Source organism: Kwoniella newhampshirensis, chromosome 11 (genome assembly GCF_039105145.1).
Source record: "Kwoniella newhampshirensis strain CBS 13917 chromosome 11, whole genome shotgun sequence".
NCBI lineage: Eukaryota > Fungi > Basidiomycota > Tremellomycetes > Tremellales > Cryptococcaceae > Kwoniella > Kwoniella newhampshirensis.
Genome location: NC_089964.1, coordinates 87,250 through 100,137, shown reverse-complemented (window position 1 = coordinate 100,137; position 12,888 = coordinate 87,250). Strand labels below are relative to the sequence as shown.

The window sequence follows — 12,888 nt, the reverse complement described above, 5'->3', positions numbered from 1 at the left end:
TTAGTATCCCGAGCTTCGTCCACCTCTTCCTCCGCTACCACCTCGGTACCCACCACCGCCGCTGCCGCCGCCATTCCCACCACCGAAAAGAGCACCACTTCTCATGGACCGATCTCCACCTCTTGAGTCCCCACCTCCACCACCACCGCCATTCCGCTTTCCGAATCCACCGCTTGATCTTCCGCCAAATCCACCACCGCCTCGAGCACCCGAACCGCTTCTTCGCTGACTGTTACCCAGACCCAACTTCTGCAAGAATCCAGGCGAAAGGTATGGTGGTTCGGGAAGACCTGCCGATTCGACTGACCAGTCTTTCAGACCTTGTAAGATCTCTTGAGGACCGATATGCAGTTGGTCGGTCTTGCCAACATAGTAACCAAGCATGGAAGTGAAGACTTCCTCGATAGCCTCCGCATCGAGAGACGGCATCAGAGCGCTGACTGAATCGTTGATGCCGTTGAGCTTCTCGACATGACGTTCATCTTGAGCAGATGCGAGCTCGTGAACTTCGGCAGAGAAGTCGCGGATGGGGACATCCTTGATTGGGATCTTTCGAAGTTGTTGAACGAATCCAGCTTCGAAAGGTAGAAGCACGAGATCTCCTCGTCCTTCTCGTCCACCTCGACCAGTTCGTCCGACACGGTGGATGTATTGCTCTGAGCTGCCAGGGACACCAACCTGGATGACTCGGGTTACACTGGGATAATCCACTCCCCTAGCAGAGACGTCGGACGTCACCAGAACGCTGGGTCTCATGTCTCGTCTGAATCGCTCTGAAGCTCTGCTACGTTGATTTTGGTCGAGTTTGGAGTGAATCTCGTAGACGTTCAGGTCCTTGGGCAAGGCGCTCTTGAGCTCTCGAATAAGGGTGGCAGTAAGCATCGTGAGCTTGGTAGTGTTGAGGAACACGATGACCTTGCTGTTAGGGTGTATCAACTGGTCATGGGCGATAAGTCTAAGAAGGTGAGGGATTTGCTCAGCAGCGGAGGGAAGGATGGTATAGTGTTGAGGGATGTGAAGATGGACGTTGGACTCGTTCTTGGGCACACAGTCGATGACTTGATGACCAGGCTTCAACGACTTTCGAGCGATCGCTGCGATCTCTTTGGAGACTGTAGCGGAGAAGAGGAATGTTTGTCGTTCTTTGGGCAGGTGCGAGATGATGTGGTTGAGATCCTGCGAAAAGCCCATGTCAAGGAGGGTGTCCGCTTCGTCCAGTACGAGCATGTCGGTATGCTCCATAGCCTTCTTGACCTCCTCTTCGCCCAAGAGATCCTTCAATCGTCCAGGGGTGGCGACGACGATATCCTTCCTTCCTCTCTTCCAGTCCTTCAACTGCCTGTGTCGAGGCTCTCCCCCGACGAACAGTCGGACCTCCATCTCCTTATGCCAGGTACAGAGCTTGAGCGCTTCGTTCGCGATTTGTGTGGCAAGCTCTCGAGTAGGGGAGATGATCAGTGCACCAACGTGCGATCGAGATAAAGCACGCTCATTTCGGCCACGAGCATGCTTGTCGGGAATGGTGCCATCCGCCGCAGGAGCTTTGGCAAGCTCAGCGAGCTTGTTAACCCGTGCGTCGATTGCTGGGACAAGGAAGGCCTGGTGGTGTCAATGACAGTGGAATTAGCGAGATTTTACCGATGAATACGACCACGGCTGTTGGCGCTCACAATTGTCTTTCCTGTACCGGTCTTAGCCTTGACCAACAGGTCTTCTCTCGACTTGACCTCGACTCGCTCAGTCTCTTCACCCTTCGATTGTCTCCCAGCCAACTCCGGCATCATGCCCAACACCCTCTTCTGCACCTCACTCATGGCTTTCAATTGGAATGGTTTGAACGTCAGCGCCTTGAGCGTGTCGTATTCGATCTTGCCCTTCAGAGTCTCGAAAGGAACGATCTCTGCGGCAGGAGGTGCTTCGGCTCCCTCGGACCCGATAGCAGGAGCTGAGGTGGCTGAGGATCTTGAAGAAGTGGCGATCGAGGCGGGTTGTTCGCCAAGGAAGAAATCATCATCGGGCTTTTCAGCCAGTTGAGCGGCGGCAGAGTACCCTCGAGCATTGAGCAAAGCTATATAGCTATGATTAGTCTACATCTCGATGACGTCCGAATGAAGGAAAAAAGGGATCGACTACTCACATTGCAGGCTGACTGATCGTTCTATCCTGACTACAGCAGCAGGCATAGGTCGCGGGAGCCCTCTTGCAACGAGAACAGCACGTCGTGAAACGATAGACCCCAAGGTCATCGATGTTCGGGCGAGAGACGATCGGGGAAGCATAGTGCAGGATGTCGTAGGTGGTACAGCAGTGTAAGTAAGTCCGTATACCGATGCCGTTCTGATGGATGTATCAAAGACAGATATATGAATGTGAAGATCTGTGATGAAGATATGGATGGAAATAATCTTTTTCAATCGGCAAAATAGAGTGGAGGACAAGATGGGGGGGGAGGAGATAATTTTCGAAATAATAATGTCGTGGATGCGCTATTAACGCCTCATTTATCCCGTTTTCTAATGGCCTGTACGAGATGATTACAAAAATCTTGCTATGGACCCGGCCCAAAGTACCACATGACGTGGCATGAAAGTACAGTATCTTCGTGGATCTGTCGGCGGCAAGTCCCGCTGTCTAAGCCAGTTCGTCCAGCTCGATTGACATGTCTGTTATGACAATCTTTCGCTCCGTAATATACCAAACGGTCGCTCCCATCAAGATAGACAGCTTCAGAGGTGTACGCCATGGCATATCCTGCCGGTGGTATCGGTCACGATGTCTCGATCGAAATGGATGAGGACGATTGGTATGCCCCTCCGACTCAAGGGGGTGCAGAAGATCCTCTTGTCGATCAGGAATACACGAGACTATCAAGTCGTTATGCTGATGTGAGTGGTGTACTAGCGAAGACTGTTCCCCGCTTCATCATGGCGAAATCGCACGATCCTCCTTGTGCTTTTGGATGCGATTCCTTGCCACTGAAACTTCGCTTCCGGGTCGTGGTCCAACTATCATCGCTCCCTCTTGTCGATGAAGTAGTCAGCTGACTTGCTCCTTGTTTGATCTGTTCACAGGCCGGTTACCGAGAAGGTATCACCGACGGTAAACTTTCCACCCTCCAGAGGGGTTTCGACGACTCCTTCGCCGCTTCCGTCCCCCTCTCTCGTCAAATCGGTCAATTGAGAGGCAAAGCCGCTGCCCTCTTAGCCTATATCTCAGTACTTCCACTCTCGTCCTCTTCTGCACAAGGCGTCTCAGTCGAGGACGACTTGAGGGAATTGGTTCGAGAGTTGGGTAGATTGAGGAGGGATCAGATCCTTCCTGAAGATCTGGAACGTGTCGCACATGAGAGGGATGAGCATGGCGAAGAAGGTCGAGGAGAGGGTGGTTATGTGTTGGACGGTAACGAGAAGAGGGATATGGAAAGCCTGGAGAGGAGTTTGGAACTCTTGTCAGGTTCAGGGTCAGGAGAAGGGAGGAGAGAAGATGGCAAAATCGTGTTGGAGAAGCTGGAAGAGAGGTTGCAAGATCTGGGGACGAAAGTGAAGCAATAAGCAGACGGGAATGGTCGCATGCCACGGGGGGCGAGCTCCTTGCTCGTACGAGTTCAGGGGTCGAACTCCATCGGAACACGATTTCGAAAATAGAGACCACTTTTCAATTGTTGTCCGGGTTCATGGAACGCGACACCCAAGAATGGTATCCGAACCATCTCGAACCGTAGGATCATGCTTTCACAAGCGAAGTCGATGAATCATCTTGGTCGGTACAGACGATACCCTCGAATACCATCTACGTTCGCTCCGACCTCATCGCTGCACTGTACATACCTGTCGGATGCGTCGCTATGTCACGCTTTTGCTTAATAGCCTACCTGAGTGAGATCTTATGTATGGCATATGCTGTTCAATTCATCATGTCGTCTAGGACAGGATGCAACTGCTTCTCATACACATCACAATGCTCACGAACTGCATGCTGGACTACTATATCCATTTCAAGCTTCTTCCTCATGCTATGAGACTCGCCCACCCTTTCACCCCATGTAAGTAATAGTAGTATCCTAATTTTGTTCGTAATGTTGTATGTAAGATCGAATCCAATGAAAAGGAAGAACATGTCAAAGTCAAAGAAAGAAAGGGTCGAAATTTGGTTCGAGCTAATGCGTTTGGTGATGTGATGTATGGAAACAAAAAGATGAGATATTCGTCTGCTCGTAAAGGGAAAGGAAATACGAGTAATACGTATGAATGTTTAAATAGGCAAGAGTCATGTCTGGGTCCAATCCTATGCACATATGGAGAGGAGGTATGAAAGAGAGGGAACCAGCCATGCAGTATGAGTCACAAATATGTCGCAAAAGAATATACGAAAGTTTGCAAGAGAATTCTTGATCGCAGGATTCTGTCGTTACGTGGCGGTGTCATGAAAACGGATTTGCGAATATCGGTAGAAGGTGTGACATGTGAAGGCGAGCCTTGATGTCAATGGTACGGGACTTGCGATGTTCTTCTATGTCTTGCTTCTCGCTTCTCCAACAACGCCTTGATATGCGTGCCGGTCTTCCGTTGTCACCCATCTTCATGACACGCGACCAGCTGAAGTCCCCGGCCCAGTTCTCCTCCGAATCCGCAGACATCCCCGCAATTACCCCTGCGCTCTATACCAACAGAACTCTGTCAGCATGCATTGCTTCCTACACGACAGAATACACTCACTATCAATAACTCTGCCCTACCTTATTCTCTTCATCCTCCTTCCCCCCATCGCCGGACGTTGATGTTGCCGGGGTCACCGTCTCTGTCTTCTCGTCACCGTTCATAACGCTTGCTGTTGAGCTGGTCGGGACGCTACTCTTCATCAAAGCGTTTTCGACATCGGCAGCCACGAACGCTCTCTGGTGCTGCGCAAGACCCTGACTCTGCTGTACCGTTTGCTGACCGTTGCTCGGGGCTTCATCGGTCGTACTCGTAACTGAAGGTGTAAAGCTCGCTTCGACAGATGCTGGAATGCCCATAGAGACATCGCGAGAGTCGTCCGCGGACATACCAACAGAGGGCGATATAGGGCCGAGCCCAAATTCACTCGGCTTAGCACCCGGGAGGACCCATTGTCGACTTCCCGGACCAGCTAATCTGACTCTCTCTTCACGGACTTCAAGCAGAGATGAAAGAGTCATACATTCACGAACAATCGCAACGTCGGGAGTGATGCTCTTGACTCGGTTGAATGAGGCGATCATGGCAATATCGATCCACCCCTCCGAATCCATCTGAAAAGTGTAAAACAAGTCAGTTAAAGCAGCACACATGTGATGGCAAGGCACTGACCTGTTGTCGCAAGAAGAAATCCATCGCAAGGTTTTGCATGCTGAAGTAATACTCCACTTGGCCCAGCACGTAGAAGCGAGTCGAATCGAGATTCGGGACGACCGTCTGCGGCATAGGCGGAGGAGGCGCTCCTCTGAACGCAGCCAAGTTACCGTATTGCGCTTGCATCGGATCGTAAATTGCCGCCGGAGCGAACCCAGAGACTGGATAGAAGGGTTGAAATCCGGCTGCATAACCTCTTGAGAATGCAGTGCCATTGGCGAAAGGCATGCCATCCATTGGGAGACCGGCCGCGCCTGTAGGTGGAGAACCGAAAATATGCCCCTTGTGAGGAAGAGCGGAATTGCTTCTGAATCCTCTTCCACGTCCGTTGAACGAAGCTCGTCCATCGCGGCCGCGGGGAGGTCGAGGAAGATTGGAAATCGAGGCGGGATTGAACGTATGCTGAGGAAGTGGTGCAGTAGTGCTCCCTGACATCGGTTTCGACTGCAGCGATCCAGATCCATTTCGAATATGAGAAGCGGCATCAAACAAGCCTGGTGAAGGATATTGTGCATTTACCTTTTGGGGTGACCCCTGCATCGATTGGCGGCTTGCTTGTCGAGACAGCGACGCGTCTCCAGAACCATCTTCAGCCTTTGCATCTCCATTGACAGTCGCCGCTCCTGTTACCGATTCCACCGCGGCAGTCTCCGAAGCGACTTTTGATCCGGCTTGACTACCGTCGCGTTGACCTTGCGATGCTGCCTGTGTTCTGATCTCACTCCCAGACCCGTCTCGCGCGGGCTTGATTTGACCTTTCTTAGTATCGACCGGCGATGCCGATGTCGGTCCTTTCCTTGCTTTAGCTCCCTTGACCTGTGCAGGAAACTCGGCGTCACCCTTCGCAGCTAGGCGCTTCTTTGCCTCTAGACGGCCTTGACGACGTGTGGTTTCAGCGGCTTGATCGGCAGCGGCCAGCAGTTCCGCAGCCGGAATGGGAGTCCATTTGGGTTTTTCTGGGTGATCGGTCAGCAAGTTGACAGTGGTATCACGAAGCTTATCTACTCACTCCCACCACCTGCTGTATCATCGACGACGCTCGTAGCCTCACTGTTGTCCTTCTCCTTGATCTTTTCCTTCTTCTCTTCGGTAGATTTGGCTACTTCTGCCGCTTGGGAAACATCTGGCCACAGCGCAGCGTCGTTTATGGGAGATGGAACCACGGTCGAGGTCGCTGTGTGAGTCCTCCTTTTCGGTACGGGTTTGACGGTTCCATTTGGCTGAGTTCTAGGAGAGTTCCCGTTCGTGTTGGGAAGGGCTGGGGCCGATTCTGCCGCAACATTCGCGATTGAAGGCGTCAAGGTCTTCTTCCTTACTTCCCAGGCATTGACTGCTGGTGGCGGTGCCGGTTTCCGAGATGCGGGCGGCTGCGGTTCCTCCATCTGCTCTTGCTCCTTGGCTTTGGGTCGATTTCGCCAACTTCCCTCGTCCCCAGGCAGCACACCGGCTTTGGAAACGGCAGTGGATGACGAAGCGGTGTCCGAATTCAGACTTGGGGAGGCAATGGAAGCAGGAACGGAAGCAGTGGGTGTGACTGTCGTACCATTTAATGACGGCGACGATGGGGTTGTTTGACTTTGTGAGGTCCCCGATGCATTGACGTTCGCTTGAACGGACGCTGTCGCAGGTAACCTTGAAGGAGTAGATTGTGAACCGGAAGCAATGGCACTCCAAGCCAGTTTCGATGTCGTCGCAGTTGCGGCAAATGTCGATTTGTTCGAGGTCTTCTCGATGGCGGCGGTGGAACCGGGGGGAGCGCTACTGCTCGCATTCTTCTTGCTGGATCTAGAATGACCACCACTTCTCTTGTCCGAATCTGCGCCGTGCTTCTCTCTCTGGTCGTCACGATGTGACCGGTCTCTCCAATTTTTGGAGCTACTACCTCCACGTTTCTCCTCGGGCCGACGTTGACGTGTTGACTGCACTTTCTCCCATGGTCCATCATCTTCGGGAGCATGGGTCGCAGGAGATACTGCAGCGGTCGAATTCGATGATGACACGGTTTTGTGATCTTTCCCCTTCGCTACAGTCGAAGTGGAGGAAGGCGTAATGTTGCGAGGTCCGTCCCCGTTGGCAGTCATAGAAGTCGATGGCCCGGAAGCAGAAGCCGACTTGGCAGCCACTGCAGCAGCGGCCTGTTGTTCCTTGATTCTGTCCGCATATGATCCCAGTGCGTTGAACACTGACCTTTGTTGCCCGTTGGTCACAGGTGGAGAGGTCGACATATTATGCTGTCGAACGAGGGGTGAAACAAGATGAGGAAACGACGACGGTGAGAGCTGAAAGGCGAGCATGATAATAACGTCAGCAATCGAGTGAACAACTTGTACGGCGTTGAAATAATGGTGGGTGTATGAACACTGGGAGAAACAGGAAAAAATGATCAGGCCACGGGCCTATATAATGGCATTGTGACAGGAAGTAAAACGTGTGCGTTGGGCACTCGGAGCACCAGCAAAGGAGAACCCGTGAAAGGAGGGTGAACAGGAGATAGGCCAAAATACAAAGCGTAGGTGGGCCCTCGAAGAGGTTACGACAGCCAATTTGTCATGACACGGAGATCATAAAAGGGTGAAAAATGAGGCATGAGACAGCGTTCATCTGTGATTTCTCGGGGGCCGAGGCGGAGTGTGAAGCGTTTGATAGCAGGCAAGAGTTGAAGAAAGGGTGTGTAAAGCTCACTGTTTCTCGGAAGGCGAATGTGATTACGGAGCTCTGTGCCGTTTGTCTTCGGATCTTGTCTTTACTGACTCTGTCGATGTATGCACCGGGTATGCGAAGTCGTCTATGCGATGAAGGAGGTCTGTGGGGATAAGGAGTCAGCCTGAAGATGATCTCACCACGAGATCAAATACGGCTAATCGCTCACATCGCTTGGCCCCACTTTTTTTCTAGCGGTCGAGGGAATTTGATAGTTTGAGCAATCCGTCTGACTGATCGCCACTCCACTATGCACCTCCTACTGCCTTCCTTTCTCCAAGAGCTACTCTGACTCCTGATCACTTATCTAGACCTCTCAGACTATGCTGTAAGGAATGGAAGTGATGAGAATCGCTTGGCGTCGAGCGAGAGCGAGTCGGATAGTTGAATGACAATTTCGTGTCGCCGGAGCCGAAGGTCTGTGTGTAAGTTCGAAAGAATGATTGGTCGTTTTTTGATCCTCCAAGATGGACTATGCTAGAGACTTGAGGAGATGCAATGAATGGCGCGAATGCCAGCGAGCTCTGCGAGAGGGGAGGGAGGAACAGGGATCTGTCTCTGACCTCGGAAGAGAGTGAACAAGAATGAGATTGATGATGATGATGGTGGTGTTGGATGATGATGCGGTTGAATGCAGAGGAAGGTCAAGTTAACTTGATGCAGTAGCAAAGGTTGCATGCGTATGGGACAAATCGGAAATTGGCGGGGTTATTATTTTCGTCCCAGTTGCCACCAGAGATTCTGATACTTCAATATCCTTCTCTATCTTCTCATTCAGATCATACATTGACACCTTGATCCTCCTCGAATCACGCATACGAACCCTCGCAAACTCTACCACAGCATGCGTCAGTTAAAGCATCACGAGCAAAAGCTCTTGAAAAAGGTCGACTTTCTCAACGTATGTCCGCCGTCATCCAACACACTTCTCTCCTCCTTCTGTCCCTACCTGCACATGACACTGATGAATGATTTCGCTAACAGTGGAAGCAAGATGCCTCGGTCAGAGAGATCAAGGTGATGAGGAAGTATCATATTCAAGATAGAGACGATTATCACAAGTGAGCTCTCTTTTCCTTTTGCAGCTGTCATACATGACCATCATATCTTCGCCAAGAGGGGCGGGGTCCTGTTTCAGGTGGTGTGATACTAACAATGTCCCTCTTGTAACTTAGATACAACAAAATCTGCGGATCCCTTCGATCACTTATCCACAAACTGTCCTTGCTCCCTGCGAAAGATCCCTTCAGACAACAGAGAGAAGCAGAGATGTTGAACAAGCTGTACGATATGGGTATTTTGGGTACGTGACCTGGTCTTCTGTCTTGCTTCAACTTCCCATGCACCACTCGAGAAATATCAATTTCTAATCCCATCGCTCTGAACCGATGCTGACTCTCATATCTCTCGGGCTCATAGATACCGGAGCAAAATCATCAGATATCGAGAACAAAGTGACCGTCTCTTCCATTGCTCGAAGAAGATTAGCTGTTGTAATTGCGAGATTGAAAATGTCCGAAACCGTTTCCGACGTAAGTCCATTGCCCGACCCCTTTGTAGGAGTTGGGACAACCAGAAATCGCCCCAGGCACATGCTGATTAGTATATTGATTCGCCTCTAGGCTGTTCGGACGATCGAACAAGGTCATATCAGAGTCGGTCCTACGCCGATCACGGATCCTGCAATGTTGATAACGAGACATATGGAAGATTTCGTCACTTGGGTGGATACAAGCGCTAGGAAGAGAACAATTATGAAATACAACGATGAGGTGGGTTCAGCGATCGCATTCATTGACTGATTCATGGCTGTGTGCTGATGATCCATTCAAACGCAGCTTGACGATTTCGACTTGCTGTAATACTCTGCACCTTACACTTCCCACATACATATTCCGAAGCACACCACCATACATCTACGTACTATACCAAGCACCTTATGCAATATACCCATGGTTCAACCCGTTCGTCATCGTTGAGCTTGTTATCTTCTTGCAAACATCGTTGCAGCTCGTCACATATCTGCTTGACCGGTGCAACCGAAGATGATGCACAAGATATACGAAAACAACAGATGCAGCCTACTCATTCACCACGCCGAGAAATCTCCAAATCCACCTGATTTCTTCTTCTTCTTCTCTCCTCCAAAGTCCATCACGTCGCCTGCTACGGCTCCTCCAACGTTTGCCACCCCCTTGGGCACATTGAGGTACTTCCCCACCCCACTCTCTTCCTCTGCTTTTCTCTTCCTTTCCTCCTTCTTCGCTTTACTTTCGCCTTTCTCACCAAGATTCGTTCCCAACCATGTCGTTCTATCCTTTTCTCTTTCCTTTTGGGCTTCTGCACGGCGCCGTAATGCTTCATCAGATTGATCTTGTCGGGCCAGTTTGGCTGCTAATCGTTCTTTATATGCTTCGAAGGGATCTTGCAGGCTGTAGACGAGATGCAAATTGGTGTCAACAGTGGTGTCAATGGTGGACATCGCGGCAACGTGAGGGTGATGAAGGAAGGCTAACCCAAACTCACACGTTGACGCCCAAAATCACGATATCCTTCGCCGGTCTATCTCCACCCGGTCTCACAGATATTCTCTCGATCTTATCCAGCACTTCCTCTCCACCTACCAGCTTGCCAAACACCGTATGTTTGCCATTGAGATGCGGCGTTTCTCTGAACGTTAGGAAGAATTGAGATGTGTTTGATCGCGGACCACTATTCGCCATGGACTGTGATTTCTCGTCAGCTTACATCATAGGGGCTATAAAAAGTAGCGACTCACTAGAACGCCTCGCCCGTCATGCTTGTATGCTCCTTTCTCACTATACTCGTCTCTGAACGGCTCGCCCCAGAACGACTGACCGCCCTTCCCCGTTCCTGTGGGATCACCACCTTGTATCTGCAAAAATTAGCATCAGCTGCTTGGGTTGTCTTCATCAGCTGAACTTACCATGAAACCAGGTATCAATCTATGGAAAGCTACATTGTCGTATTTGCCTTGCTTGGCGAGTTGTACGAAATTGTATACTGTCTTAGGTGCTCGATCCCCATGCAGCTCCACATTCAGTCCGCCAAAATTTGTCAAGATCGTCGCATAGGCTTTGGATTTCAGTCTGTCCTTGTCTTTGACAGGTCGGGACATTTCTTCGAACATGTCTGTGAACACCGTGATCAACTGTGCCTTCCCCCGATGAGACACTGCATCAACTCACATTCTTCTTCGTCGAACAGCGCTCGCTCGCTCTTTGTTTGTGGTGCCATCGCTGTGCTCGTCAATGACGCCGCCGCTCTTCCAGAGCTGTAGTTCGAAGCGTTGTCTGGACATGGGACAAGAATCAGTAACATAGCTGGCGAACCCTGGTTCAGAGAGGTGGTAGCTTACATGCTAATTGCTCGACTTTTCTCTTCGCCACCACACCCTCGCTTTTCTTTTGGGATCCCTCGGCTTTTGGTGTTGACGTGATAGTTGGGCTTTGCTCGGCTCGGGTCTGATCGACCAGATGAGTACAATTTTCGTGGATCCTTGGCGAATTTTGCGACCTACCTTCTCGGCAAGCATTTTCAGCACTTTGCTAGCACCACCTGCGGCGTCAACATTGATTCCTCTCAACGGATCACTAGCGAGGTCGTCGTCTATCATCTCATAATGTCAATGTCTGGGTTTTTGGTTGTCTGTTTGAAAATAGCAACACATGTGACTGACCTGACACTTTAAGGTCCTTCTTGACATAATCGTATTCTCTCAGGTCCCTTGATGCAAGATTCTGAGGATCTTGAATGGTGACTATATCCTCTCGCTTGAAGGGCTCGTCATTGACTAGGTCTCGCCATGTTTTCGGCTTGATAGCAAGGAGTTGTAAAGAGGCCATGTCAAACACGTTGCCCTGTTATCGAAGGACATACATTTCAGCTACTGATCCGAGTGCTATTAGATGGAGTGGCAAGAAGTACGCACGGTGTTCCTCAGGAAAACAATGTGAATGTGAGGTGAGAAGACTTTGTAAGTAATTGGATCATGAAAGTTCCCCTCGGCGTTCTAGATGAGGAGTGTGAGCTTGGTCCTACTCTTGAGACGAAGAGTAGCGGCAAGGAAGCTGACCTTTGCGAAATTGAGCTTGATGAGTTGACTTGTGTCCATAGGCCTTCCAGACACCGGATCTACACCTAGTGTCAGCTCTGGGATACCGTCCATCTGGCATGCAGTGGAGCTCACTTTTTTTGAATTTCCGGATATAAGGAACGATATTCAGCAGATCGAATACATCTGCTCGCGGTGGTTCTCCGGGTTTGGGATCGGCTATCACTGCGACTGGATTTCGAAACGGTTGCAAAGAAAGCGCACACGAGTCACTGTTTTATAACCATCATGGACAGCTCAGCTCGATATCTCACGGATTATGCTGGGCTGTTTGTGGGTGATTTTAGCAGAGGGCCACTCACAAGGGTAACCGTTGAAACTCGCTCTTCCCATTTTCCAACCTCTTTCCCGTACTGGAAGCAGTGTGATCTCCCGATGCGTGTTCCGCATGAGTCACGTACATCTTATCCGAATTGTGTCCCATCTCGCAGGTCGTGTCTTACTGTGTGTGTGCTTTGGCGAGAAAGGAGCGGAATTGTCAGACCAGCGAGCCAGGGAGATAGAGACAACGATGTTGTCTTTTGAGTTCTCTTTACAACACTGGTGGGCGGCGAACGCTACAGACGATTGCTAGCGGAGTTGTAGATTGATCTCCGTGATCCTCGAATGATTCCACTCGACGTGTTGGGATGACCGAATTCAAACAATCGTCTCAAAGTTAAGTTAACTAATCCTACTTGACAA

At 50.6% G+C, this 12,888-nt stretch overlaps 5 protein-coding genes across 5 annotated transcripts; 2 read left to right on the top strand and 3 right to left on the bottom strand.

Annotated features, from left to right (window-relative positions):
* IAR55_005222 (uncharacterized protein) lies at positions 1-2,279 on the bottom strand (the record flags this gene model as incomplete). The annotated part of the gene is made up of 3 exons (XM_066948315.1): positions 1-1,599; positions 1,671-2,068; positions 2,138-2,279. 3 exons carry the CDS (start codon positions 2,277-2,279, stop codon positions 1-3), a joined length of 2,139 nt encoding a protein of 712 aa, XP_066800883.1.
* A 462-nt stretch (positions 2,280-2,741) lies between these two features.
* On the top strand, positions 2,742-3,551 carry IAR55_005221 (uncharacterized protein; the record flags this gene model as incomplete). Its single annotated transcript, XM_066948314.1, has 2 exons — positions 2,742-2,885; positions 3,072-3,551. The coding sequence occupies 2 exons, from the start codon at positions 2,742-2,744 to the stop codon at positions 3,549-3,551; spliced, it is 624 nt and encodes a 207-aa protein (XP_066800882.1).
* A 1,166-nt stretch (positions 3,552-4,717) lies between these two features.
* On the bottom strand, positions 4,718-7,594 carry IAR55_005220 (uncharacterized protein; the record flags this gene model as incomplete). Its single annotated transcript, XM_066948313.1, has 3 exons — positions 4,718-5,269; positions 5,328-6,325; positions 6,379-7,594. The coding sequence occupies 3 exons, from the start codon at positions 7,592-7,594 to the stop codon at positions 4,718-4,720; spliced, it is 2,766 nt and encodes a 921-aa protein (XP_066800881.1).
* Positions 7,595-8,913: 1,319 nt separating this feature from the next.
* On the top strand, positions 8,914-9,931 carry IAR55_005219 (uncharacterized protein; the record flags this gene model as incomplete). The annotated part of the gene is made up of 6 exons (XM_066948312.1): positions 8,914-8,970; positions 9,054-9,130; positions 9,245-9,372; positions 9,489-9,601; positions 9,692-9,841; positions 9,908-9,931. 6 exons carry the CDS (start codon positions 8,914-8,916, stop codon positions 9,929-9,931), a joined length of 549 nt encoding a protein of 182 aa, XP_066800880.1.
* A 227-nt stretch (positions 9,932-10,158) lies between these two features.
* IAR55_005218 (peptidyl-prolyl cis-trans isomerase-like 2) lies at positions 10,159-12,628 on the bottom strand (the record flags this gene model as incomplete). The annotated part of the gene is made up of 12 exons (XM_066948311.1): positions 10,159-10,501; positions 10,596-10,795; positions 10,849-10,965; positions 11,017-11,222; positions 11,279-11,383; positions 11,449-11,554; positions 11,611-11,699; positions 11,770-11,950; positions 12,022-12,102; positions 12,166-12,224; positions 12,280-12,416; positions 12,507-12,628. 12 exons carry the CDS (start codon positions 12,626-12,628, stop codon positions 10,159-10,161), a joined length of 1,746 nt encoding a protein of 581 aa, XP_066800879.1.
* Between the last annotated feature and the right edge of the window lie 260 nt (positions 12,629-12,888).